This window comes from Calliphora vicina, chromosome 2 (assembly GCF_958450345.1).
Source record: "Calliphora vicina chromosome 2, idCalVici1.1, whole genome shotgun sequence".
Lineage (NCBI taxonomy): Eukaryota > Metazoa > Arthropoda > Insecta > Diptera > Calliphoridae > Calliphora > Calliphora vicina.
In genome coordinates, this window is record NC_088781.1 from 94,849,433 (window position 1) to 94,876,999 (window position 27,567).

A 27,567-nucleotide genomic window follows, 5' to 3' on the forward strand; every position below is an offset into this window, starting at 1 on the left:
ACTGATATGTTGTTATGCACTTATCAAGAACAGCAACTGATAGCATCAATTGCAGAAATGTCAATTGTGCTATAGCACAACTACAGAAGTGTGTATTTTTGCTAGAAAAGTTTGCCAGCACAACAAAATAAAACGAATGGAGTGCAATATTAGCACGACAAAAAAACTGTGTGTGCTACTAAAGCACGGAGATATATTTTGGTGGATATGCAATGGATTGTGTTTGCTACTAAAAATTGCAGACTAGCATTGCAATTTTAATAGTAATACGAACGAACAGTATGAATATTTATATTAGCTGATTGTGATGAAATGAGATAATTTCATATTTATTGCATAGTCAAATGTAAGAAATATGTTGCTAGAGCTGAATATCGAAACCCTGCTTTTAAGTAAATAATATAGTTTTTAGTGAAATACTTGTCAACATAAAATATATGAATTTATTAATAAATATGGAATAAAAATTTAATTTATTGGATCTTATCATTATTTTAATTATCTTACTATGAGTATTTAGTTTTAATACCCATATTGAGTATGCCAGAAATATGTTTTTTAATAGATTGAATTCCGATAACACGCGAACTATTAGGAATATTGATAATACAATTAACGATTAATGAAATTACTTTAAAAAAAAAAAATTACCATTTGCATATCTCAAAATGAAGGGCCGTCTGGACATGGCGCATATAGCGTTAAATGAACTTGAAAAGCCCTTTCATATTGTAAGTGTTATCTTGGGAGAAAATGGTTTTTACTAGCTAGACCCAAAGTATTTGGCAAACATCATAAAACAAACCAAGTTTTATTTTGAAGGAGGTAACAAAATCACTCTCTCCAAATATTATGGATATAATAACCGCAATAGTTAAAAGATTATTATTTAGATGTTTGAAATATATCTTCCATATAAAATTATCTTTCTTAAAATCAAAGGAAAAATAATAATAAGTTATTAACATTTTCCACGTATTATATTATATTTTCCCATGTATTATATATTATTCACAAAAACCGTATTTTTTGCATTATTTACCCATGATTTTGTATAGTAAAGTTGTGTAAACTAAAATGTACGAAAATCAGCATAACTTTATTAGACTGTCGAAATTCTTAACTTTTATATGATATCCATGGTGTTATCAAATAATTAATATACATATTAATTTTATACAACATATATATTTTTTTAACTTGTTTCTCTTTTGTAATTTTAAAGTCAATTTAAATGGATTATTGACACGATCCAGAAAAGCTGAGTTCACAGTGTTACTTTGTATGGTCTCTGTATCGATTCATGTGTAAAATTTACTGGTGCACTTTAGTATACTTCTATTGAGTTGTGACTGCATAACATAATCAACTAAAAAAAACCAAAACATACTAAAACAATTGCTTCATTTTCAGCTGACTAAAGCAAAAGATATGAGGAGCCTCAGAACAAAAGGTACTTTTTCGCATCTTTTAAAAAATTTTTTTTTTTGGTATTTTTATAATATTTGGATTGAAATCTTCTAGAAACAATCATGTCAGCAAATTTTTCTTACTAAGTAAATGGGTTCTAAAAAAATTTGCTTAACAAAACGTACAACACTAGTATAAAACGAAAAAAAAAAATTATTTAATTTCAATGTGTAATTTGTTTATATATTACACCAGGATTAAAAAAATTCATTTAAAATACATATTATAGTTAAAAAACACATAAAAAACATACTTTTTAATTTAGTTTTTAACAAAACGTACTTTTTTTTCATTATTTTTTAACAAAAGTTTCTTTTTCCGATATTAAAATGGTTTTATATCAAACATCCTTAACATTTAATGTGGTGACTTATCGCAGTTAGATGTATCTATTGATAAGTAAGAAACTTGTTACCATTTCCAGGTTCATGCAGTTTTTTAAGGGGGCGAAATAAATAAAACTCATTTCCCCAAAAATTTGAAATGTGCAAAAAAGTACCTTTTGTTCTGCGGCTCCTCATATAATACTGAAAAACTCGTAAATTCATCTAAACTACATATATGTAAAAAAAGCTTCGTTAATAAGTCCTCTATTCCTTTTTTTGTAAGCCAATGAGATAAATAAATGACAGTGATATTAGTATTGACGCAGAAATAATACTGAAGATGGGGTTGTGCATAATCCCGAAAATGCATTCCATTCTGCCAATGCGTCTGATAAAATATATTTTTCTGTGCTCAATGAAATTATTAAATTAAAAATAAATTTTATTTATTATGGTTTCTTCGGCAAAGTTTCTTAGAATGACCCATATAGCAAGAATCGCGATACGCTTTTGTACATTTTTTCGGTCCCTATTATTTGACCCACCTTAATTCATACATATGTATGAATAAAAGAAAATGTCAAAAATAAATAATTTTAGATTTCTCAAATAATGTGAAAAATATATTATGGAAATTAATAAAAAAAATTGTTTCAAAACTGTTTTTATTATCAAAAAGTGTAAATTTCTTGTAGTAAAATAAAAATGTGTAAGTCGTCCCCTCAATAAAACAATAGCGTATAAGCATATATATATTAGAGTGCTCCAAGATTGTATGGACGAAAAAAACTTTCTAGGTACAGGCCGTCCCCCCCTCTAGAATTGTTCTATGTATTGTAGAAACACGTTGTGTAAAATATTAGGATGATAGGATAACGTTAACTGGTGGCGCAACGACGCTGAAGTTTTGAGGTGCATTTACAAGGGGGAAAATATGCAATTTTTTCAGTTTTTGTAAAAATTTTGCCATTAAATAATGACTTTTACAATTTAATTTAAAAGAATCGAAATGTGTACGTAATTGTCGTTATAATAAGATATAAAAGACAAAAATTGGTGAAAAAATGTTAAAGTTATTAAAAAATCGCCAGGCCATTAACGTGTCTCAGGCCACTAGAACAAGAAATTTATGAACAAAATTAACATATTTTGAGAAATATTAAAATAAAAGCTTATTTTTACTTAAAATATATCCATATTTACTTGTATATGAGTTTTTGTCCTCGTAGGATACCGTTAACCTATTCGCAGGTATGACCACCAAAATTAAATTTTTTTAACGGCAGTTTCAAAACTCCAATTTCAAATTTTTAAAAATTTTGTTAAACAAATTTCAGAATTTTTTGATCATCACATGGGGATTTATTGACAACATAATAGGAAATAAAAATGTGAAAAAAGTATGTCAATACCTCCTATAGTTTTTCCGTACCTGCGATATAAATTTTGCGATTTTCGAGAAAAACTAATTTTTTGGCCATATTTTGGGGAATGACCAGAATTTCATTACTGTAATGATTTTTGAGTAAAAGCTATTCAGAATAATATAGTCCAGGTGATTTTAAATATAGTCTGAAAGTTTTACTAAAATCGGAAAACTTTAACCCTTAAATCGTGAAGGTCAAAGGTCAATTTTTTCAATATTTGGAATTTCTCATGGAAAGATAGCGAAATATTATAAATTTTTGGGCCGATTTTGATGAAACTTAAGAAAAATATAAAATGAAGTCTAGTATTCACAATAACAGTACAAAAATGGAAATTAACCCTTAAGAGTACTTGGGGTCAAAATGAATGTGTTTTTCGTGATTTTAAAAGTTGAGGGTCATTTGGACCCCAAGTGCTATTAAGGGTTAATTTCCATTTTTGTACTGTTATTGTGAATACTAGACTTCATTTTATATTTTTCTTAAGTTTCATCAAAATCGGCCCAAAAATTTATAATATTTCGCTATCTTTCCATGAGAAATTCCAAATATTGAAAAAATTGACCTTTGACCTTCACGATTTAAGGGTTAAAGTTTTCCGATTTTAGTAAAACTTTCAGACTATATTTAAAATTACCTGGACTATATTATTCTGAATAGCTTTTACTCAAAAATCATTACAGTAATGAAATTCTGGTCATTCCCCAAAATATGGCCAAAAAATTAGATTTTCTCGAAAATCGCAAAATTTATATCGCAGGTACGGAAAAACTATAGGAGGTATTGACATACTTTTTTCACATTTTTATTCCCTATTATGTTGTCAATAAATCCCCATGTGATGATCAAAAAATTCTGAAATTTGTTTAACAAAATTTTTAAAAATTTGAAATTGGAGTTTTGAAACTGCCGTTAAAAAAATTTAATTTTTTTGGTCATACCTGCGAATAGGTTAACGGTATCCTACGAGGACAAAAACTCATATACAAGTAAATATGGATATATTTTAAGTAAAAATAAGCTTTTATTTTAATATTTCTCAAAATATGTTAATTTTGTTCATAAATTTCTTGTTCTAGTGGCCTGAGACACGTTAATGGCCTGGCGATTTTTTAATAACTTTAACATTTTTTCACCAATTTTTGTCTTTTATATCTTATTATAACGACAATTACGTACACATTTCGATTCTTTTAAATTAAATTGTAAAAGTCATTATTTAATGGCAAAATTTTTACAAAAACTGAAAAAATTGCATATTTTCCCCTTGTAAATGCACCTCAAAACTTCAGCGTCGTTGCGCCACCAGTTAACGTTATCCTATCATCCTAATATTTTACACAATGTGTTTCTACAATACATAGAACAATTCTAGAGGGGGGGACGGTCAAAATTCGCAATTTTATTTTTTTGGAGCACTCTAATATATATACATATGTATTTATATTATTCTATAATAAGAATCTACATTACTGATTCTATATGTGGTCAAAATTTGGTGAAGATCAATTGAAATATTACTTTTGTTCTAGATGTCTACTAACACAAACATTTTAAACTCAATTATTTCGAGATGGCAAAAAAATTATACACTATTGTCTTATTAAGGGGACGAATGGGCAATTTCATATCATCGTACGTGACATTTGTACGCCTATAGAGTGGAATAGATTTTGCAAAAATAAAAGTATCTGAAAAATAATTTGGTCATTATGTTCCATTAAGAGGGTACTATATTTTAAAAAAATAAAAAGTTCTTTCGAATTATTGTAGTCCAAAATATCGATCGAAATAAAGGTATATCGTACGTGACATAAAAAGGAAGTCATTTTGTGGCACATGTAGAAATATGCGAAAATTTTTGAATCATGAGAGGCGTTATTTTTCTTTTAATTTGATACACTAAACGAAATATGTTTCCTTTACAATCCGTCATATTTAAATAAAAACAATCTTTGGAAGATTTTATAATAAATAAAATTTAAATTTACGTGACATAACGTACGTGACAGATTTTTGTCTTATAATAAAACAAAATATATGTGTATTAGAGTGCTCCAAAAAAATAAAATTGCGAATTTTGACCGTCCCCCCCTCAAGAATGGTTCTATGTATTGTAGAAACATGTTGTGTAAAATATTAGGATGATAGGATAACGTTAAATGGTGCCGCAACAACGCTGAAGTTTTGAGGTGCATTTACAAGGGAAAAAATGCAATTTTTTCAGTTTTCGTAAAAATTTTGGCATTAAATAATTACTTTTGCAATTTAATTTAAAAGAATCGAAATGTACACGTAATTGTCGTTCTAATAAGATATTAAAGTCAAAAATTGGTTAAAAAATGTTAAAGTCATTAAAAAATCGCCAGGCCATTAACGTGTCTCAGGCCACTAGAACAAGAAATGTATGAACAAAATTAACATATTTTGAAAAATATTAAAATAAATGCACATTTTTACTTAAAATATATCCATTTTTACTTGCATATGAGTTTTTGTCTTCGTAGCATACCGTTAACCTATTCGCAGGTAGTACCAAAAAAATTTAATTTTTTTAACGGCAGTTTCAAAACTCCCATTTCAAATTTTTAAAAATTTTGTTAAACAAATTTAAAAATTTTTTGATCATCACATTGGGGTTTATTGAGAACATAATAGGGAATGATAATTTAAACAAATTATGAAAATACCTCCCATAGTTTTTCCGTACCTGCGATTTAAATTTTGAGATTTTCAAGAAAAACTATTTTTTTGGCCATATTTTGGCGAATGAGCCGAATTTCTTTACTGTTATTATTTTTAAGTAAAAGCTATTCAGAATGTGAAAGTTTTACTAAAATCCGACAACGTTAACCCTTAAATAGTGAAGGTCAAAGGTCAATTTTTTCAATATTTGGAATTTCTCATGGAAAGATAGCAAAATGTTATATATTTTTGGGCCGATTTTGATGAAACATAAGAAAAATATAACACAAAGTCTAGTATTTATAATAACATCAGACAAATTAAAATTAATCCTTAATAGCACCTGGGGGTTAAAATGACCCCAAACTGCTAAAACCATAAACCATAAACAATTTTATAATAGCAGATAAACAATCAGAGTCAAATTCATTTCATACTACATGTTAATTGGGAGCTTAGTTTTAACAAACAATTTTAGCCTAAAACATGCCAATTAAATTGAAAAATTAAATATGGTCAGTTTAAACTATTATTTTTGCCAATAAATGTTGTAACAAGCTCTAAATACTTACACATATTAATATTTTAGTGTTTTCTCCTATTCAAGTCATCTTGAAAAGAAGTTTCAAGCGTTTTTAGGTTTTCAGTCGTGGTAGTCATTCTCGTGGAATTGCCCATATGACAAACAAAAACTGAAAATAGATGTGTAAACGTAAAAATTTCAACGTATTCCGATTACTATTTCATCTCAAAAACCACATTTGAGACCATTATCGTGATAATGTAGTGACTACTTTTATAATACAAAAGTTGAAATAGAAATGCATCGTATACAGTGAGGACTCGATTATTCGTGATTCCATTAACCGGCAACATCAATTATCCGGGAATGAAAAAGAAAATATTTTTGGATCGATTTAAAATAGGTTGCATCGATTAAACGTAATTACCTCTATTATCCGGTATTATAAGCATAATTTTTTTTCGATTATTTTTGAACAATCAAACACAATGTGGATAAAACGAGAAAAGGGAATTCCCTCGATTGCATACGATGATGCGAAATATTTTTCATATGTACACGTGTTTTATTCAGAAATTTGAGAAGCGGATTGTTAGTGTTAGACATTATATGATGCTGTTATTGGCTCTCGAAACCGAATAATTTTAAAGACTGCTGAAGAACCAAAGTAGATTTTGCAGTTTATGAATGGTTCCGGAAGGGACCATTAAAAGGAACTCCAATTTCTAGATTAACAGTGATGGAAAAGGCTAAAATATTCCACTCAAAATTAAACAAAAAAGCGACATGGTTTTCACAAACTGCGGGATAAAAATCTTCAGCTGATTATATAGCTGCCACAATTTATGTAGAAAAATGATTTGATTTTTTATGATTTTATGTGCTGTTTTTCAATAGCACACGAGTACTTTGAGTGGAAATTTAACATGTGTTTTGTCATTGTAACAAAAACAAAATACATGTAAAACGTCCTCTCAAAGCTATCGTTCGCTACTATTAATAATAGCACATTAATGTTGAAATTTTTTAAAAAAATGGTATTAACTCAAAAAACAGGTTTTTTGCAATAACACTGTACAACACCAAAAATAATTACTAGATCAGACCAATAAATGTTGATAGAGGAGACAAAAAAAAAAGACACGTGTATCGGCTTTTTGAAAGTTTACATCTGAATTTCATTTGAGGGGGGGCTTAAGTTTCCCAACTCTGGCACATTCTTATTGTTAATCGGCATAAGCAACCATATGATCCTTACATTTTAAGTATAAAATGTGTTCAGCAGATTTATGTAAAATGTTACGGAAAACAGTTTTGTAGAACATGTTAACCCTCTAAATCCTCAAGGCATAGGTCTTTTTTGTCCTACTTTTAAAAAAGAGAAAAAACTCCATTAAAACAGGGATTTAAGGGGCTGCATCAACACAAGTTCGCAATCAAACACAATTGCACTTTCTTTTATATTTTAAAACCATTTATTTGCATCACTATTACCCTTTATTATTTATTAAAATATTTAAAATTTTTTCATGTAAATAAAATTAAAACACACTTATAAAAAGCAACTCACGTTGAAATGCGTCGCGAATAATTTAACAACATTGCGTTGTCGATTCGTACCCGTTTGTTTACAAATGGTAAACATATGGTGTCTAAAAAAAGTGACACCGTATGGTGTCAAAATGACACCAACCGTTGTCGATTTTGCAACGACGCGTCATTTTTCTCTCAGTGTGTAATTTTGGAAAAAAAATTGATTTTGTTGTATAGTGTAATTGGAAAAATTCAAAAGAAAAACCATGTAAATATATTTTCAAATGAAATTTGCTTACTATGATGTATGTAACCACAAAAAGTTTTTATCCTCTACTGAAAATTTTGAGTTAATACACTCTTGTTGATCAAGTGCGATATGTTTTTAAATTTTTAGATAAATTATCATTTAACCGTTATTTAACATATCAAGTTAGCTAGTAAATATAAACATAGAACAAATCGATTTATAATAAAAGTTTGTTATAGAACACTTGAATAAGGGAAAATATAAAACTAAGTTGTTGTTTAAGTTATAGGGTTTTTACACTAGCGCACATCTAACATCTACCATCAATTTGCAAAGATGTTAACATCTTCCCATAAGAATTGCACAGCGCTGAGTGCCAACATCTTTCTACATCTTTAAAAAATGTTCCTTTCTCATTTCGTTCCACCTAACATCTTTCGATTATTTTAGTGTCACCACTAATAAAATGGCATTTATATTAAGAAAAAAATGTAAACAAATATAATATAATAATGAGGGGAAATTTTATTTGTTTGAAATTTGCTTGTGAAATTATTTTCTTATTTAATTTGATAGTATAAAAAGAAAACCAGTCTCAATTCATTTTGTTTTCATAGAAACAATATGATTTTTAATATTTTTGCAATTTTACTGATGGTAGATGTTGCAAGTGTGAACAAATCTTTCAAGTTTTAAACATCTTCCATACGTTTCGCCAAAATGTACGTAAGTGTAAAAACCCTATTATACTGCTAATTAGCTGTTTTTACAAGTCCGTTGCATATACATACGAATTTTATTCTTTAAGAATATATAACAATTTTAAGCTATTTTCACGGAGAACATTTGTATAAAAACATGTCTTTTTCGAATACGTCGGCCCTACACCCAGCGAAAAAATGAACACATCCGTATACAATTTGACACCATTTGGTGTCAATAGTGTATCAACCACGTATGTGTATAAATTGTACACGAACCATGTCCATTTGACAACGAAAAAATGACACCATTCCGTTGCCGAATTGACGCCATCCGTTTTCAATTTGACAACGTTCGTGTACGATTTTATAACAGACCGTTGACAATTTGACACCGTACGTGTACGATTTGATACCGTTCGTGTACGATTTGACACCTGACAATTTTTCCTTTCTATTTTTTTTTTGGTAATTAATGTAAATAACAATTTCTTTATTTTTTACATTTTTTAATACAATACTTATAAATACTTAAATATAAAATAAATATAAAAACTATAAGTTTCCATTTGGAGTTGCATGTCGTCACTGGATTCGGTGGTCTTCTCTGCCTGGATCTTCACTGACTTCACTGCCTGGATCATTATCTGCATCACAAATTCGCAATCAAACACAATTACACTTTCTTTTATATTTTGGTTTTTAAACCATTTATTTGCATCACTATTACCCTTTATTATTTATTAAAATATTTAAAATTTTTTTCTGTGTCAAAATGAGACCAACCGTTGTCGATTTTGCAACGTCGTTTTTCCCTCAGTGTATGCCTTTCGGAATTTGACATATTTTTATAAAAATTTTAAACTTTGGCCCACATGTTCTAAAATCCCAAAGCTGGGATTAGAAAATGAATAGCAGCCTTAAAAACCTTGATGTGTTTCCTTTTTTAATAACTTAAACTCGAAAACTCCTTGTTTACGCCCACGTCAAATCGAAGCTCTATAACAATATTATGGTTGCTGTAATTATGTATATGATTGCTGTAATCATAATATATTTAAGTTACCATTCATATAATTGTAGCAAGTATATATATTAAAAAGTATATGTAGTAAATAAATATATGTTTATGGCAATCATGTTTATGATGAATCATTATATCATAATATGTTGTACTCAGAGTATGATAACCATTATCAAGAACAACACAATATGGTGAAGTAATACATCATAGAAATGGTTGTCACAAACATATACTTAATTACTACAATCATATATATGATTGATACAATTATATGAACGGTAACTTAAATATATTATGATTACCACAATCATATACATAATTACAGTAACCATAATATTGTGAAAAAAACTTGTAAAAATTATGAAATGGTTATGGTAAACATGTACAAGTCTCTGAGTATAGTATAAGATGATTTTAATTGAGTTTTGTAAGATAACTAACGAAAAAAAATTACAAAAAACTGATTTTCCAGGGACCCACTCAATGAAAACCGAAAATACCACTTTTCTTTATTGACTATGTTTTAGCTGGCGTTGAGCTTAACAACTTTACCGAACATAAATTTGTGATACTCGGATATTTAGATGGTCAAAAGGCATGAAAATGGCAAAATATACGATACATACTAATTTCAAATAGATATACATATCTCGATTCCTAGACCTGGCCCAGCGAAACGCCGGGACACGAATAATTTTTTTTTTACCGATCTAACATTTCCCTTTCGGCAGAACCCCCGCCGATCACTGACCCTACTATTTGTCGCATAGTTATTTATGTATGTATATTATATTGGTAACTGTAGTTATTTCGTTAACGGTATTTGAGTTAAAAGGGTAATTTAGGGTTAATGGTAGCTTAGCCAACTTTGATTTGTAGTGATTGTACATTTATAAAGCCTAGGAAAGAATTTTGAACCTATTTTTTATATTGTACATATCTAGAGAAAATAACATTTTAAACCATGTTTGAACAATATTGGTGGACAATAACAAAGTGTACCACAAAAAACTTGTGGCCTGTTTATATACAGAAGCGAGCATAAAAAAGGCAAAGCCATGCAAAGTGATTTTCAACAGCACTGATTTTGCTCAAAAAGATATCCAATTGTCCACATCTTCTGTTTTTATATTCTTATTGATCATTGGCAATTATTGTATGGCATTTTGTCCAATATTTTTTTACGTAAGGATAATTATAAATTTTTTAGTAAAACAGTGGTAAAATTGTGCGAGCAAAAAAAATGCAACTCTAAGGAAATTTACTTAATTTTTAAAATTTTGAAAAACATAATTACAAAAAATTGCTAAAAACTATAATAATGTTGTATTTCCACCATTTGCTATTAATACCAACAAACTTAAGGACATTAAAATTCAAAAAAAATTCAAATTTTATCCAAAAAAGGCCATGTCCCTATTCCGTTATAAAAATTTTGATATAATTAAGAATTGTTTTATGATTAGAGTGCCGAAATAATTTTCATGGCTAGTTTTGAATTGGATTTTATTGAAATAAAAATAAAATGTTAGACATTGAAGTAATCAAAGCTGTGTTATCTGGTCCATGGAAGGTTTGATGCTACCCAAACCAACACATGTGGACATTTATGACTATTGCAACCTCCAAAAGATAACTTAATTATGCAAATATAATAAGGAGAAACCAATTCAATGAACAATATATTATTTACAAAAATAAATTAAGCGCCTATGCTTTTCGAATCAGGTCCTTTATGCTTAAAATAGTGCAGTCGTATGATATGGAAGGTTAATTAAAGTAATTTTAATTTATTCGTGTCTGATAGTTTCGATTTGTTACTCAGGCCGTCTGGTCACAGATATTCCCTTAAATATTAAATTAAAATAGTAAAAATTTGCGATAGCTTAGTAATCTCGTAAGCTAAATATAGGATTCTATCAAATAGGAACAGTGTCAAATTAAATATTATTTACAGTTGTATTTCGCTGTTTTGGAATTCGTTTACTCGTTTTAATAAATGGATATTTGAATATGATTTCATTATTTGTAATTTTTAAAGACCACATGATGTCATATGATTGTGAAAATATTATTTTAGCATTAAATTTCAGCACCCTTTTAACATTAATTATCCTTTTGATCTTAAGCTCTTACACACTCAGTTTTAAGCACACCACCACAATTATCTGATTTCATTTTCATTAGTGTTTATAAACCGGTTAACCGAAAAACCGGTTTTTCTTCGACATCTCGGTTTTTTGCTAACTGGTTAATTTAAAATGTTGATTTTCGGTTAACCGGTTTATCCGGTTATTATTACTCGGTTAACCGGTTTTTAAAATTTAGGTCTAAAATTAAGAAATCTCATGGTTTTGTGCATTTTTTATGTTCATTGTAACACATTATTGATCCGATTTGAAACCTAAACTGCTGATTTACAATACAGAGAAACTTTTTCAGAATAAATTGCACATAATTAAACTATTAAAAATTAAATTCCGCATAAATCTAGAAGTTAAGATAAATCTTAATAATGATTCATTATGAACTTAGTGATGATTTTACCAAACGTTAAGTTGAATTTGATGTGCATACCTTCTTTCAATCATTTTGACTTCATTAGTGTGTTTTGTTCTTAAAATTTTATTTTATTAATCATTACTTTAGCTTAGTGAACAAAGTCCTTTTCAGAAATGATTAGAAATATTTTTGAAATCTGATAATGGAGTTTTATTAATTATTTGGTATGATTTATAATAACAAATAATCACAGCTAAGAAGAAGTGCGTTTGCATCTTATATATCCTTTTTTTGGGACTTGTAACATTTTCTGTATCATGTCAGAAAGTCGAGGTGATAATAAATTTTAAAATTATCAAATATTTAATTTAAAACCGGTTTTCTAAAAAGGCCAATTTTCGGCAAACCGGGTTTTTAAAAAGACGGTTTTTTATAAACACTACTTTTCATAGAGAAAATCCGCAAAATTTAAATTGGTAAAGAAATAAATAAAAATTTTTAATATTTTCTTGGTGTTCGAAAAATTCACCATATTGAACAGAAAATGAATCATTCGTTAATTCTGTTATCCTTTGTAGCTTTCATATCCTTGAATTTATTAGTATTAACAGTAAATTACTGTATTGTAACCGTACTATAGTTTTTACCAATTTTTGATAATTTTTTTTTTCAAAATTTTCAATATTAAGTAAATTTCCGTAAAGTTTAATTTTTGTTCGCACAATTTTACTACTGTTTTTACTACAAATTTTATAATTATCCTTACGTAACAAAATATTGGATCAAATGTCATATAATAATTGCCTATGATCAATAAGAATATAAAAACCGCAGATGTGGACAATTGGATACCTTTTTGAGCAAAATCAGTGCTGTTGAAAATCACTTTGCATAGCGTTGCATTTTTTATGCTTGCTACTGTATAAGATTATTTGATGTGCACGAGTTGTTAGACATCATATCGTATGATAAATGTGGGTTTAATGTAATTAATATTAAGTATACGTAGTTTTGAACTGGAAAGAGGCCTGCAAAATCTGAATTCAGTGAGATTTCTTAGATATTTATGGACTTCATCATGCCTGTTAGCGATAGACGCATATAAATTTACCATTTCGTTTGGAATTACTATAACCGGAAAACCGAAACCGGTCGGGTTCACAAATGTTTTCGGGTTTCGATACTCTAATACTAACATCAATATATTAATTATGGTCCTGATAATTTTACTATTTTTTTTATAAAGCGGTACATAAAATGATGATTTATGAGCTACAATTTTTTAAATTCTAGATAGAGAAATACTCTCTAGAATATTAGTAAAATTGGTCAAAAATGGCCGAGTATACTATGGTGAAGAGTTTATAAGATTCGTTACAGCCGAATATAGCACTGTTACTTGTTATGAACTTAAATTTTCAAATTAGTAATTTTTGTGGTTGAGTTGTTTAGCACTCGTACATAAATATAAATGGGTTAAAGGGCATAAATATTACTTTGTATATTAGTTGCAGTACATATGGGGTTCTTATTTTACTACTTTTTCATTTCGTTTTACACCAGCAATGATTGTTGTGGTAAATCAAAAATGTCAACTAAATACCAAAGTTACAAATACATATACGCTTAAACACTCATACATATTTGTAAATACACATATGTATGTATAAAAAAGGAGTTGGACAAATCATTATGAACTATGGATTTTATAACAAACATTTTTCAGAATTTATTATTCAAATGAAGATCTAACTAATTATTTTATTTTCAAAATTTAATCTGAAATATTAAAAAAATATATCTCTTTGGTTAAAGCAGTTCATATTTTCAATCTCTACTTTATCAAAAGCAATACAAAAGTTATTTTTTAAACTGACATTTAATACTTTTAAAAAACGGTAGAATCGTTTAGCAGTTTTATGCGCTCAAAATATGCTCCAAAAGGGAAAATATGCAAAAATATGCACTACCAAATCGGTTATAAAATTTTAAAATTGTTCTGTTGACTTGTTGAAAAATTGTATCCCCAATTATTAAGCTCAGATTATAATGTTAATACATAAACTAATATTTGTATGTTTATAAATATCCACAGATATGTGGATAAGCCCTGTTTGCAGTATTTGTTATATGAAATATACAAAAGAAATCATGTTGTCACATTTGGTTTGCGATTTATACGTTTGTTCGAACGTACAAACATACGTATAGATGTGGGACACTTGGCGGTTTCTTGTTACTTTGACTGCATGACACATATTTAACGTAACACCACACAAAAATCTGGTCCCTGGGTAAAAAAAAGAAAACGTTTATTGTTTTATAGAATAAAAAAAAAAAAATAAAATGAACACATAACCACAGTTGAACATAGGGGGTGGTTGGTGGCTGGCTGGGGTAAATGAAATCTACTCGTATGTGTAGACTTCTTAAGAAGTTGAGTAAATAATTTTTTCACACATACCCTCAACGTATACGTAAATACTCCTGGATGTTGCAATGGTTCGTTCTTGTGCGATTTACTACACGCCTGAATTGCTTAATTTCTTTATGGTGTAAGTTGTACAATTGTACATCTTCGTACATACATATGAGTGTATATATGTATGTATCAATGTTTGTTAGAGTGTGTGTGTGTGTGTGTAGGTATGTAGTTGTACTTAAAGAATTTATTCAATCGTAACTTACCTTCCGCTCCGTTAGACAAGCCATTTGCGACATTGATGCTGTTACCAGGTCCCACAACAATACCATTGATGATGTTGACTCCTTGTGCACTGTTGCCACTTAGAATTTCGTTTTCCTGCATTTGATTGGTAAAATGCGTTTCTTTGGCTCTAACCACCTCGTTGAGGCCTTTGTTCATATTTGAGGACTGCTTGCGACGGGGCTTTTGTGTTGTGTGCACGTACGGTGTTGGTGTTGTGGTTGGTTTTGGTGGCAACCGAAGCTCTGCAACAAATTGAGGCAATTATCACAATTTAATATACATGATTAAAAAGAAAATACTATGAAAATAAAATCATATTTGCTCCCATTCAGGTCAATCACACAAAATCACAGCGAAAAATAAATCCCTTTGTAAAGAACGAACAGATGTGACTCGTTGGCTGGCTGACTGAATGAATAAATTACGCACCTACGTACTACCCGCCTCTTGAACAATGTTATTTAATACTTACAATTATTACTGCTATTATTTGTATTTTCTTCAATTGTACACAGGTCTATTTGAAATGTCAACAAATTTAAATAAACCCACCATTTATCTCTAACAACAAAGATAGTAGTTGGAGTATTTTGCCTTGACAGTCAGTCTCAGCTGCCCAACACTGCCTGCCATACTACGATTACTTACTTACTACACAATTACTTACTACAAGTCAATAAAATCAAATATGTTTAACATTCGATTGAATTGATTTTTATTGCGCTCAAATTGAAGAAGATCCAACAGAGTGAAGCAAAGACATTTTTCTTTTACATACTTTTTCAACCATTATAATGGCAATAATAATGGAATCGATAAAAACTTATTAGGAGCTTGGCATGATATCGTGTTGGGTTTTTCTGCGACAACATTAACCAAATAGTACTAATATTTCTTCGAAGATGACTACGTTTTTGTTTCCTTTTTTTCAATTTTGCAATGTGACAACTACAGTGAACAGTGTAACGATTCGTATGATTTTGCTTATAATTAAATCAATTATTTTCAATGAATGAATTCAAATAAATCAAGGTTGGCTACCGTTACCACCCTTTCAACACAATTACCGTTACCTAAACTAGAATTACAAATATGTAACTATAATTATCGTTATCGAAATAATCGAAAATACCCTTATTCCTTAACCAATTTTATGTCAGGCAGAAATTACCTCCATAATTAAATGACAGTTATCGAAATAATCAAAATTAGCATTTAACAATTTAACAACCAAATTCTAAACGCATTTTCGCACAATTCAACACCACATAGGTTATGAGACAATTTTTAAATAATGTGTATATAAAATGATTATCTTGTAATTTTCAAAAATCTTGCTATTAAACATCCTTATTTGCATAATCCCGCTATAATTTCTCATTTGTTTACACCACTACAAACCTTCAAATACTATATTTAATCATTATTAATTATGAAGTGTATTTACGCTGATTTCATATTGTCGTTTGATTAATTTATTATCTATTATCCTCATATGGAAAATATATCTTTGGTGATGCTATAATTTTTCTAACATTTTTGATCTGTAGAGTTGCCATTTTTTTATTTTCGACTTTTATAAAACGAAGGGCAGTTTTGTGCGAGGTTAGGATAAAAAAAATGTTGACATAAGTTTGAGCTTGATCGGTTAAAACTTGGCGTGTCGCACGAGGGGAAAATGCAATTTTTTCAGTTTTTGTAAAAATGTTGCCATTAAATAATAACATTTACAATCTAATATAATAGAACCGAAATGTGTACGTAATTATCGTTGTAATGAGATATAAAAGACAAAAATTAGTAAAAAAAAAATTAAATTTAAATTAATTAAACTTGTGTCAGGCCACTAGAACAAGAAATGTATGAACAAAATTAACATATTTTGAGAAATTTTAAAATAAAAGCTAATTATTACTTACAATATATCTATAGTTACTTGTATATGAGTTTTTGTCTTCGTAGGATACGGTTAACCTATTTGCAGGTATGACCAAACAAATTTAATTTTCTAACGGCAGTTTCAGAACTCCATTTTTAAATTTTTTAAAATTTTATTAAAAAAATTTCAGAATTTTTTGATCATCATATAAGGATTTATTGAGAATATAATAGGGAATAAAAATATGAAAAAATTTCAATACCTACTACTGTTTTTCCGTACCTGCTATTTAAATTTTGCGATTTTTGGGAAAAACTTAATTGTTGGCGATATTTTGGCGAATGATACCAATTTTTCTTACTGTTATGAACTTTAAGTGAAACCTATACAGAATATTATATACCAGACAATTCTATATACATATATGAAAGTTTTACTAAAAGCGGACAACGTTAACCCTTAAATCGTGAAGGTCAAATGTAAAATTATGCAATATTTGGAATTTCTAAATGAATGATAGTGAAATATTATGTATTTTTGTGTCGATTTTAATGAATGTTACGAAGAATATACCTTAAGGTCTTAACAGTGCTCTTAAGAGCACTTTGGGTCAAAATTACCCTAAACTTTTAGAATCATAAAAAACACAGTCAAATAACATTTTATGAATTAGTCACAAAAAAGAGCAGTACATAATAAACGTTTGAAGTGATTACACTCTAGATTACTTAGAGACACTTAAGTGACAATTGTTTTCATGCATTGGATGTAGAAAGTAACCATTTGACTTCTCTCTTCACTACAAACAGCACATATGTGTGAAATTAACCAAACTATATAAAGTGGAGTCAGCCAAGTAATTAGATATTAGTAACAATTACTGTCTATAAGGGATACATTGACTCTACTTGCTGAACTGCTGGGATGTATACTCGAGTGTTTTTCCGACAGCGGTTTCCATTGTAATCGTTTTGTTACTGTGACATTCTTGCTCTTTTATGTTTCCAAAAACCGAAAAAATTGTTAAAATTGGTGAAAAATGGCGGCATTTAAAAAATTTAAATTGAAGTTGGTGTTTGTGTTAAACTAATTACCGTAAATTAAGTGTTTGATCTTTTCCTTTTTTTTAATATTAATGATTTTTCAAATTTATGGCATTTTTTAACCACAAAATATTTGTTCCAAATTTTGATTTTTAACAAAATTTATACAAGTTTCATGATTCATGTTCAAGTCCTTTTCTGTGGGTTAAGGGTAAATGTTGCGAGATTTTCGCCATACTTTACAGTATAATTTCAGAGTACTTATAACAAATTTGTTAAAAATTTTATCAGGATTGGCGCATGATCAACATAAACATTATTCCGGTATAAACCGATATTGCCCATTTTTCAATACTAAACAAACCAACATAGAGTATTTGTGGAAAATTTCTTTTCAAATGCAAGACGGACGGATATAGCTAGATCGTCTTAGAATTTCATAAGGGCCCATAATATGTGCATATGAAGAAAAAAAATTTTAAAAAGTGGATACTGTTATTCCAATCTTCAACCTTTTCTATTACTTTAACATTTGTTTTTATTACTTTTAGAGAAATCTAAATATTTTCCATTTCATAGCACCGTGCAGAGGATAAATTGTGGAATACTTCGTCTTTGGCTTAGACAAAAAATTTAAATTGTGTTGTTTTATTTCACTTATTCAACGTGTACGTATGGATGTATGTGTGTCAGTCGAAAGTCGGAATAAATATGTTTGTATGTATCAGTGACTATGGATGGGTGCGAGTATTTTAACAGAAGTTTGCTCTAGCCTTCTGTTATTGCCGGTGCTGATGCTGCTGCTGCGAATGGTTAGTGTAATTCATGTGATTTCTTACTTAACTTGGCAGTTTGTGGCAATAACTTTGGCCCTGCACAACTGTGATAAAAAGATATTATTGACTTGTGTCTATGAATGGGTTCGACACAAACCAAATTGAGATGGTTTGAATAAAATACACAAACACATACGTAATTTTGTACTCATGCACATACCCGCACACACACACACACACACACTGGCAAACACATACGTTTTGGTTTATTGTATTCCCTCTGTTGACTTCCGAAATACCAATTGATTTATCGTACATGATTAGAATGGATGAATGACACTAGCTACTCGTATCTAACACTAGATATCAGGCAAAGAGTTCTTTCGTTTATTCGTTCGTTCGTTTGTTCTTTCTTTATTTCGTTACCCAGTACAATTTAGGATCAATTCAAAGCTGTTCGTAACTTTAAGAAATGGAACAGCAAAAAAATAAAAAGAAGAGAAGACAAAGTCGGTCTGCCATTTGATATTCCTATGATGCATGTGTAAGGGTGAGTGTTTGTATGTAGATGAAAAATTGTTTATTTTAGTGTAGGAGAGGGGGAGTCGTGTGAGAAAGCAGTCAAAACATACCTTGTAGTCGTATTCGGGCCTCACTTTTGCCTAAAGCATTCACACTGGAGCAGCTGTAAGCGCCAAAGTCCGCTTTAGTCAGATGACGTATTGTCAGATTAAGCTGCCAAGTGTACATGTTAATCATGCTCTCGGATATATTGTACTTGTTGCCATTGTGCAGCTTAAGGTTGCCTTTATAGATAGATGGTAACGACGATAATAAAGATGGCGTTGCGCGGTCGATGGAAGCAGGGGTGTTGCGATGTTGGGTGAATAACAGCATTAAAAATACACAAAAAGAGAAAATTATATACAATAAAATCAACTTAAGTTTACTTAATAATATAAATAAATACGTATGTTTGTCCGTCTATACGTACGTACATTCTTATATTCTACTAATAATAATAAAATCAAATAAAATACAGAAATAAACATACAAAAGTACAATGTAGATATGTTGTCCTCCTAAGGAATAAATAGATGTTCTCTAATGTAAGGGTATCTCGTAAAACAAAATTTTTAATTCACATGTAGTTCCATAGTATACTGTCCAACAACACTTGTTTTTTGTGAAATTATTTTATGAATACAACTCAAACGATTTACTTATACACATAACACAAAGTTTTGAATCAAATTGAAGTTAAGTGAAATATGCCGTCCTGGATCAAGTTCCAACTTGATATTAGTGTTTATAATCGGTTAATCGAAAAACAGGGTTTTCTTAGCCATTTCGGTTTTTTTTTATCCGGTTAATTTAATTTACTGATTTTCGGTTAACCGATTTACCAGAATTATTTATTCATAATTTCTAAGTCAAAGTTAAATACGTATTTTATTTAAATGATTCTAAGTTATTTAGGAAGAAGCAAAGAGAAATACACATATATCGGAAAGTTGAAAAAAATTTCAACATTTCTTCAGTTGTTCGATGTTCGTCTTATTTTGTTCCCTAGTAGATTAAACTAACTAATAAGGTTTTCTTTCCGCTCATTTGATTACTGTTAGTTTTATTTATAAACCGAACTATCAAAAATGTGCATTAGTAAATCTGCAAACAATACTAGATAATTGTTATTTTTGCCAAAATATTATTGGAAAAATTAGTTTTGTTTACATTGAGACACAATGTGGCAGGGAAAAGATACAATATGGCTGAACTTGAAAAGGGTTAGAGAGGTAGATTTTTCGAACATCAATTGGTGATACAAAAAATTGCACGAGAATTACAATTTTGATAGCCATTAAATCACACCATATAAAATAAATTATAGTCCAGGATAATAATTCAAAACAATGTCATTGTTATGATCTTGTGTGGTGGGAAGCATAGCTGAGTGCTACAGGACGCGTACGGCCCGTAGATATGCGAGTTAGCTACTAACGGCAGTCGGTGACAGTCAGCGGCTACCAGGGGAGAGTCTCGGTGGGACTTTCGAGCTCCTGCAAATACCGAGTATGCCAATGATCCTTTTTATGTCATGGCTGGCAATTGGAGCCATAAAAACCCAATTTCACACATTGTTGTGATAACAAAAGCATGTCTGACGGCTTCAATCGGTAATCCGATACCAGACTCGGCTAATCACCTAAACTATCTCAAAAGTACTTACTTTCTTATACTCAGGAAAGAAAACATCTGAACCAAGGTCCAGCGAAGTCGGAATTCTCTTATAAAAAGCTGAATTTTCTGAGGTTAGCGTCAAAGAAGAGTTCTATAGTCAACTAGATAGGACGATGTTGTCCTATCTAGTTTTTATAAAATGACATAAAATATTTGACTTTAACAGCATGCCATGCACACAATTGACAAAATTTTTATATAATTTTTCGGCCACCTTAGTTTCAATTTGTTTACTATTGAATTTCATTAAAAATTTTGAAATCGGAGTTAACAAAAAGTTGGACTTTTGGCCGATGAAATTGAGATATGAGCCACCGTGCGGCAGGGATGTGGCATGTCAACTCTGCTGTTTAACATTGTTCTTGATGTAGTGCTGAAGACCGCAGCGACAGTGAAAGAAGTTTTAAAGATAAACATAGAAAGGACTAAATCTATGCTTGTGAACACCGGCAACATACGACCGCGTCAGTTGAGCGGCAGTATTATCAACAACAATGGAGGATCTGATGTGCTGATATCGAAAACCGCATCGAGTGGGCCCGACGGTCCTCTGGTCTTTTAAGTACTGTCTCCAGAAAAACATAAATCAGCATATTCAATTCCAACGTGAAGTCAACTTTATGGTATGGATGCGAGTCTTGGAATGCAGCTGGACGCGACATAAACGCACTTCAAGTATTTGACATTAAATGCCTGATGAGGATTTAAAAAAAATGTTATATCCATCTGCGACCAGACCTAACACGGGCAGCCATTAAGTGAAAAACACAGGGTAACAGAAGAAGATGAAGACCCGCCCACATGTGGAGCAGACAGTTGGATTCTGAAGTAGCAATAACAAGGAAGTCCTAGAATGAAATCAAACTTTTAGCTAGTAACAGATCATAACGGAATATATTTGTAGTGGCTCTATGGTGCAACTCGGAACGACGGGAGTAAATATATATGTATATAAACTAAATTAATTACAATTAATCAATGAAAATGCGCATCATAGGATTAAACGGTTGGAATTTAGGACACAAAAAATAATCCAACTAACTGGCATCTGGTACCAATCTCTGTATTTTTTAAGGGAAATAAAATAGTTTGTTTTGCAATTTTTTGTTATCAGATGCAAAAATATTAAATTTTAAATGTCCAGATTTCTGATAAGATTTAAACAATTAACCAATGTAATGTGTCTTTCATCAAATTTTTAAATTTAAATAAAACAATGTGTGTCTGAGAATTCATCGACATGTCCGCACATCCCAAATGTTGAATTTGGCTTAGGCTAAGTTGGCCTTGAGTGTTTATGGCTTATTCGTATAGACCTTCGACTTAAGAAACCCCACAAGAAAATGTCTAATGGGGTCAAATCGAACAGACTTGGTTGTCAGTTCACCTCAATGAGATGACCAAGCCCTCAAATCGCTCGTGGAGAATTTTCAATGTGTTGGTGTCCATATTATCCAAACCTATAGCGCTCGCCGTTGACGATATTGTTGAACTCTAAAACTGAAACCCCCATTGGAAGACCCATGTATGGGGTGGTTGGGCTTGCGTTTAGCTCAAGTAAAACCAACTAGAATGAATAGTTTGGAGTACCAGGAGTGCTCTCAAATCTTTTTGGAAGAACATCACGATAATGGATTATCTTTTATGGAATCTCCGGTACGTTTATTCTAAAAAAACATCAGTACATTTAAAATGCTGAAAATTACAACATTGAATGAAAATTTCATAAATTATATACATAATCGCATTTATAAAACAATAAATAAAAATAATCAATGTATAAATTGATAAAAAATAAAGAAACATTTGTTCAATTCACAACTGACGTTGTACAGTGGTATGAGTTATAAGTCGTCTGAATCTACAATAGTTGTACATATGTTGTTCATAATTTCTATATAAATATTTTGTACAACACCTACAACATTTTTACATATGTTTTTCGAATGTTGTATGAAAATTTAAGTGTTACCAAAAGTTCATATTTATACATAAACAAACAAATTTTTTAATTTTAGTGTAAAATAACATCCAAACGGTAACACTGAAATCAGTTGATTATTTAATTTATGAAAAACGATAATTTGTTTTAAATATTTGTCAATTGTTTGCATTTTTAAACAATTCAGACATTAGTTTGATATTGTTCGCTGCACTATTAATTTTACATATTAATGGACTTTGGGATGTTTTGTTTTTATCTGTTTCTTTTGGCATTGACAAGGTAAACTTACGACTTTGCAAAACTTGCGTTCACAACCACAACAGTTGTATCATACAACGTACAACATAAAACTACGTTGTGAATTGGAAAATTGTTTATTGAAAGAATATATACTATATATACTGTTGTAAGTTATATAAGAAAACCAAACAAGTCTCCTTAAATTTTAAAAATTGATTTACTGGACACTCTTCAACCAGACACATACATTTTGATGAAAACATACACATGATGCAAACTTAAAGGATACAAAATCAAGTTAAATTGTTAGAGATGCTACAGAGACATGCTGTTGTTTTGTCTTTTATTTGTATGAGAAGAACAATAATAATCAGATGAAGAAGGGTAGAGAATTCATTGAACTTGGTGGTTGCTGGTCGGTCGGTTTATGTTTTTTGTTGTTTTTTGTTGTTTTACTTTGTTTATTTGTTTTTGTATTAATTTTCTACTTACCCTCATTGCGATACCAGCCATTCAATGGTTTTGGGTAGACTTCCACAATGCATTCCAAAGTAACTTCTCGCTCGACTGGGGCACCCACTAGCTGATTTACGGCCTTGATGGATGGCGGAACTGTGTAGCGGTTTTAAAAGAGTACACCAAGCGTATGCGAATAAAAATAAGTAAAAAGAAATAAGAAGAATAAAATTAAAGAGCAAACAAACGCACACAATCACAAAAAGATAGAGTAAGCAAGTGAAGTAAAAGGAGAGCATAACAAATTGCTGGATTAAGTGCAATGTAAAATGTCTGTTTTTATTTTGTGCTTTATTTCATTCTCTTCCGTTTTCGTCCCAGAGTCTTGCGAAAGTATTTGTAAAATTTAAAACTTAATTTAATTTTATGCTCACATGTAACAGTTTTGATAATTTAAAAAAAATGCTCTTCCATTAGATGAAGAAATTGCACAAGCTGTATAAAACACATATAAAATGGAGGACTTTTAAAAGATTCGTTAACATTTTCATTGAAATTCCAATAAGGAATTGAAAAGTTTACACATTGGATTTATCTCCATTTAAATAACTTCAGTTACTTATAAAATATTGAAACGATTAATCATATAGGAGGAGCAAGTAAAGACGATTTTACCTAACTATTCGTTATATCGGTATCGGTAAATACGTTATATAAGCTTGCTAATACATATATTTGTTCATTCGTTATGTCCGATTTTCGTTATAACAGAGTTTTGCCGTTATAACGGAGTTATAACTCAGGGAAAAACTTCAATAATTATAATAGAAAAATTATATTGAAATACCATAAATAAATCATTTTCAACTAGAAATTAACATTGTTCCATATTGAAATAAAAATTTTCAACATTAATGTTTCTTATTGATTCAATATAGTATGAATTGAACATGTACATTTATTCCCAAAACTTTTTAATTGAGAGTATGAATTTGTACATACATATTAGCGGAGTTCACTATTAAGTGCGAATGGTCTAGCATCATTGCAAATGTAAAATTTTACACTAATCCAATAACAAAATACACACAAAAACCTATACAATTTTGCATTTACAATGATGCAAGACCATTCGCAATTAATAATGAACTCCGCTATTATAAAATTAAACACGGAGTAGTTTATGTTTTGTTATTGATTTATTTTATTTTTATAAATTTGTTTTTTTGGTTTGGTTTGTTATGATATTTATTTATAAATTTGCCAAAATGAGAAATCAAAAACAGAATATAAACTGTTTTCACTATAATTACATCCTAATTGTTTATGTGAAAATCATGAAAATTTACATGCATACATTTCATAATTTTATCTGAAAAACATAAAGAAATTAAATTTATTTCAAGAAAATTTCAACTATTTTTCAGGAACGCAATATATTAAAAGGCCCTAATTTTGTAAATCACAAAAAAACAAAATTTTAAAAATTAGTTTTTGTTTTATATACAATAAGGGTACTCATTTAAACGCTTAAGTTTCCCATTTGTGCAAATGTGCAAATTTGCGCGACGTGTTTCATGAACACACCTTTTCAATTTTGTGCAAGTTTATACAAAAAAATTAAATTTATATTTCTTATAAATAAAAGTAAACAAAAGCAGCTGATTCATAGAATGCACAATAAATTCAAGTTTGCGAGTCTAAATTGTCGCGTAAACTTATCGGAGTTGTGCAAACGAATTTCCATACATTTTTTGACAGTTCATTTGCCAGACTGGCACAGCTTACGAGGCATTTAAGCGCTTACATGAGGACCCTTAATATTTTCAAATTATGAAAGGCAAATCAACTCTTGAATTTTGGTGCGTTTGTGCTGTTCAGAACTTGTATATAAAACAAAACCAATTTTTTAAAATTTTTAAATTTTGTTTTGCTTTCCACATAATTATCGCTTAGGTGGCGTGATTTACAAAATTTGGGCCAAAATTCAAATAATTTTCTAAAATTCTTCTAGATTTTTTCAAATTGAAAAGATATTAACAAATTAATAAAATTAATGTACTTTTTATCGTTATTATGAATTCAAATCAATGAAAGGCTGCTTATTAATTTACGTTCAAAATTAATATTTCCTTAAATATATTACTACAGACATTATTTCAATATACAATATGTGTCCAATTTTTCACAGGCCCTTCCAAAAATTTAACATATTTTATGTTAAAATTTCGACTTATTTGTACGTAATTCAAAACGGATACCTTAGTATATTTTAAATGCGCCATATAAGTCTGTTACCGGACCGGGAAACGGGAATGAAAAATTTCATTTCCTGGGATTCCCTGGGAATCCCGGGAATGATTTCTCAAATAGAAAAATAATTGAAAAATTAAATTATCTTATAAAACATTACAATTCGATTGTATTCATATAAAAGAAAAAAAGTTTTTTAAAATATTTGGAGATCACTTGCTACTATAAAATTAAATATTAGCGGTATTCATGATGTAATAGAGTAAAAGAGCAATTAAGTGTCACGAAATTTTATAAATATCAAATTCAAAATTACCTCATATAGTTTAAAAAGAGTAAAGAAGTAAAAAAGTAGTTCTAATGTATTTTGTTTTTGGTTTCGGCTAAACTGCTCTGTTGCTACTTTGCTATAGAGCATTTGATTTTAGCATTTGATTTTAAATGTTTAGGGTTTTCTTTTTCAATATTGGTTGAATATTCTAAGTGGTTTTTAAAAGTTTGCTCCATTTATATTTCGGAAACCTCATCATCTTCGCTTTGAACAGATGAGGGAATATTGTGAACGCCGGATCATACATTTGCTCTCCATAAATTTTTAACATTGTGTTTTTATATTATAATTTATCTTATAATGTTGAAGTTTTTAGGTTAAAATTAATTGCATGAACCATTATTTGAGAAACCGTAATATTTTTAGATAACAGCTGTTCATAAGGAGTATTCATTATAGCATCACCTATCATAAAAATTATATCATTTCGGCTTAATGATTCTACTGTGTCCTTAATGGGGTTTAAAACCTCCACTAATATTTTCAACAAGTCATTCATCAAACAAAGATGTTATATTTAAATATACTAAAGTATCTTTAATTAATTTAAAATTTCCCGTCTTTCCCTTAAAAAAAATTAAATTTCCCGGGAATTACCGACAATAATTTTACGGGAAATCCCGGGCGGGAATTACTGGGCCCCAAACCCTAATCGATATACACCATTTGATACCAAATATTAAGTTGGAAACAAATATACATATGTATCTACGTTTTAGAAAAGCAAATCCCGCAGTTCCCCAAAAAACAAAGAAAAGTTACAAGTTTTTATTAAGTTCTAAGAAAGTTTTTCTCTATGAAGCAAAGAGTAATAGCAGATTGTTGACCAAAAATATACGAAAATTCAACGTTCAATTTTCAAATTCAAAATTGATAATTTTTCTATTCGTAAAATATACAGCTTTGAAACTTTTTTAATATTTTTTATTGTTTAACTAGCAAAAGACATTTTAATGAAAATGGTCATATACAGTGGGGAGCTCAAATGAGTACATGTTTCTATCTTGTGCACTTCTTATGGAATAAAAGTAAAACTAATAAAGAAAATCCAAAAATTTTTTCTGTCATTTATTTTATGTTTAATATGTAACAAAATGGATTACAATTCAAAACTAAAAACATCCAGTTCTAAATATAAAAAAAAACAAAACTAAAATAACTCGCATATACTCAATTTTGCACCCCACAATAACTTTAGGGAAGAATTGCATTTTTTTAAAAAAAAATTCAAAATCCTTTATTACGTAAATAA

At 29.6% G+C, this 27,567-nt stretch overlaps 1 protein-coding gene across 1 annotated transcript in view; it reads right to left on the reverse strand.

Moving 5' to 3' along the window:
* DIP-lambda (Dpr-interacting protein lambda) overlaps nt 1–27,567 on the reverse strand; it is a 101,561-nt gene that overhangs the window by 16,215 nt on the left and 57,779 nt on the right. Inside the window, exons 6-8 of the mRNA XM_065500888.1 lie at nt 23,768–23,887; nt 19,482–19,655; nt 15,130–15,393 (exon numbers count right to left, since the gene is read on the reverse strand). Of these exons, the coding sequence (XP_065356960.1) occupies nt 15,130–15,393; nt 19,482–19,655; nt 23,768–23,887 (558 nt within the window). The remainder of the gene's footprint in view (nt 1–15,129; nt 15,394–19,481; nt 19,656–23,767; nt 23,888–27,567) is intronic.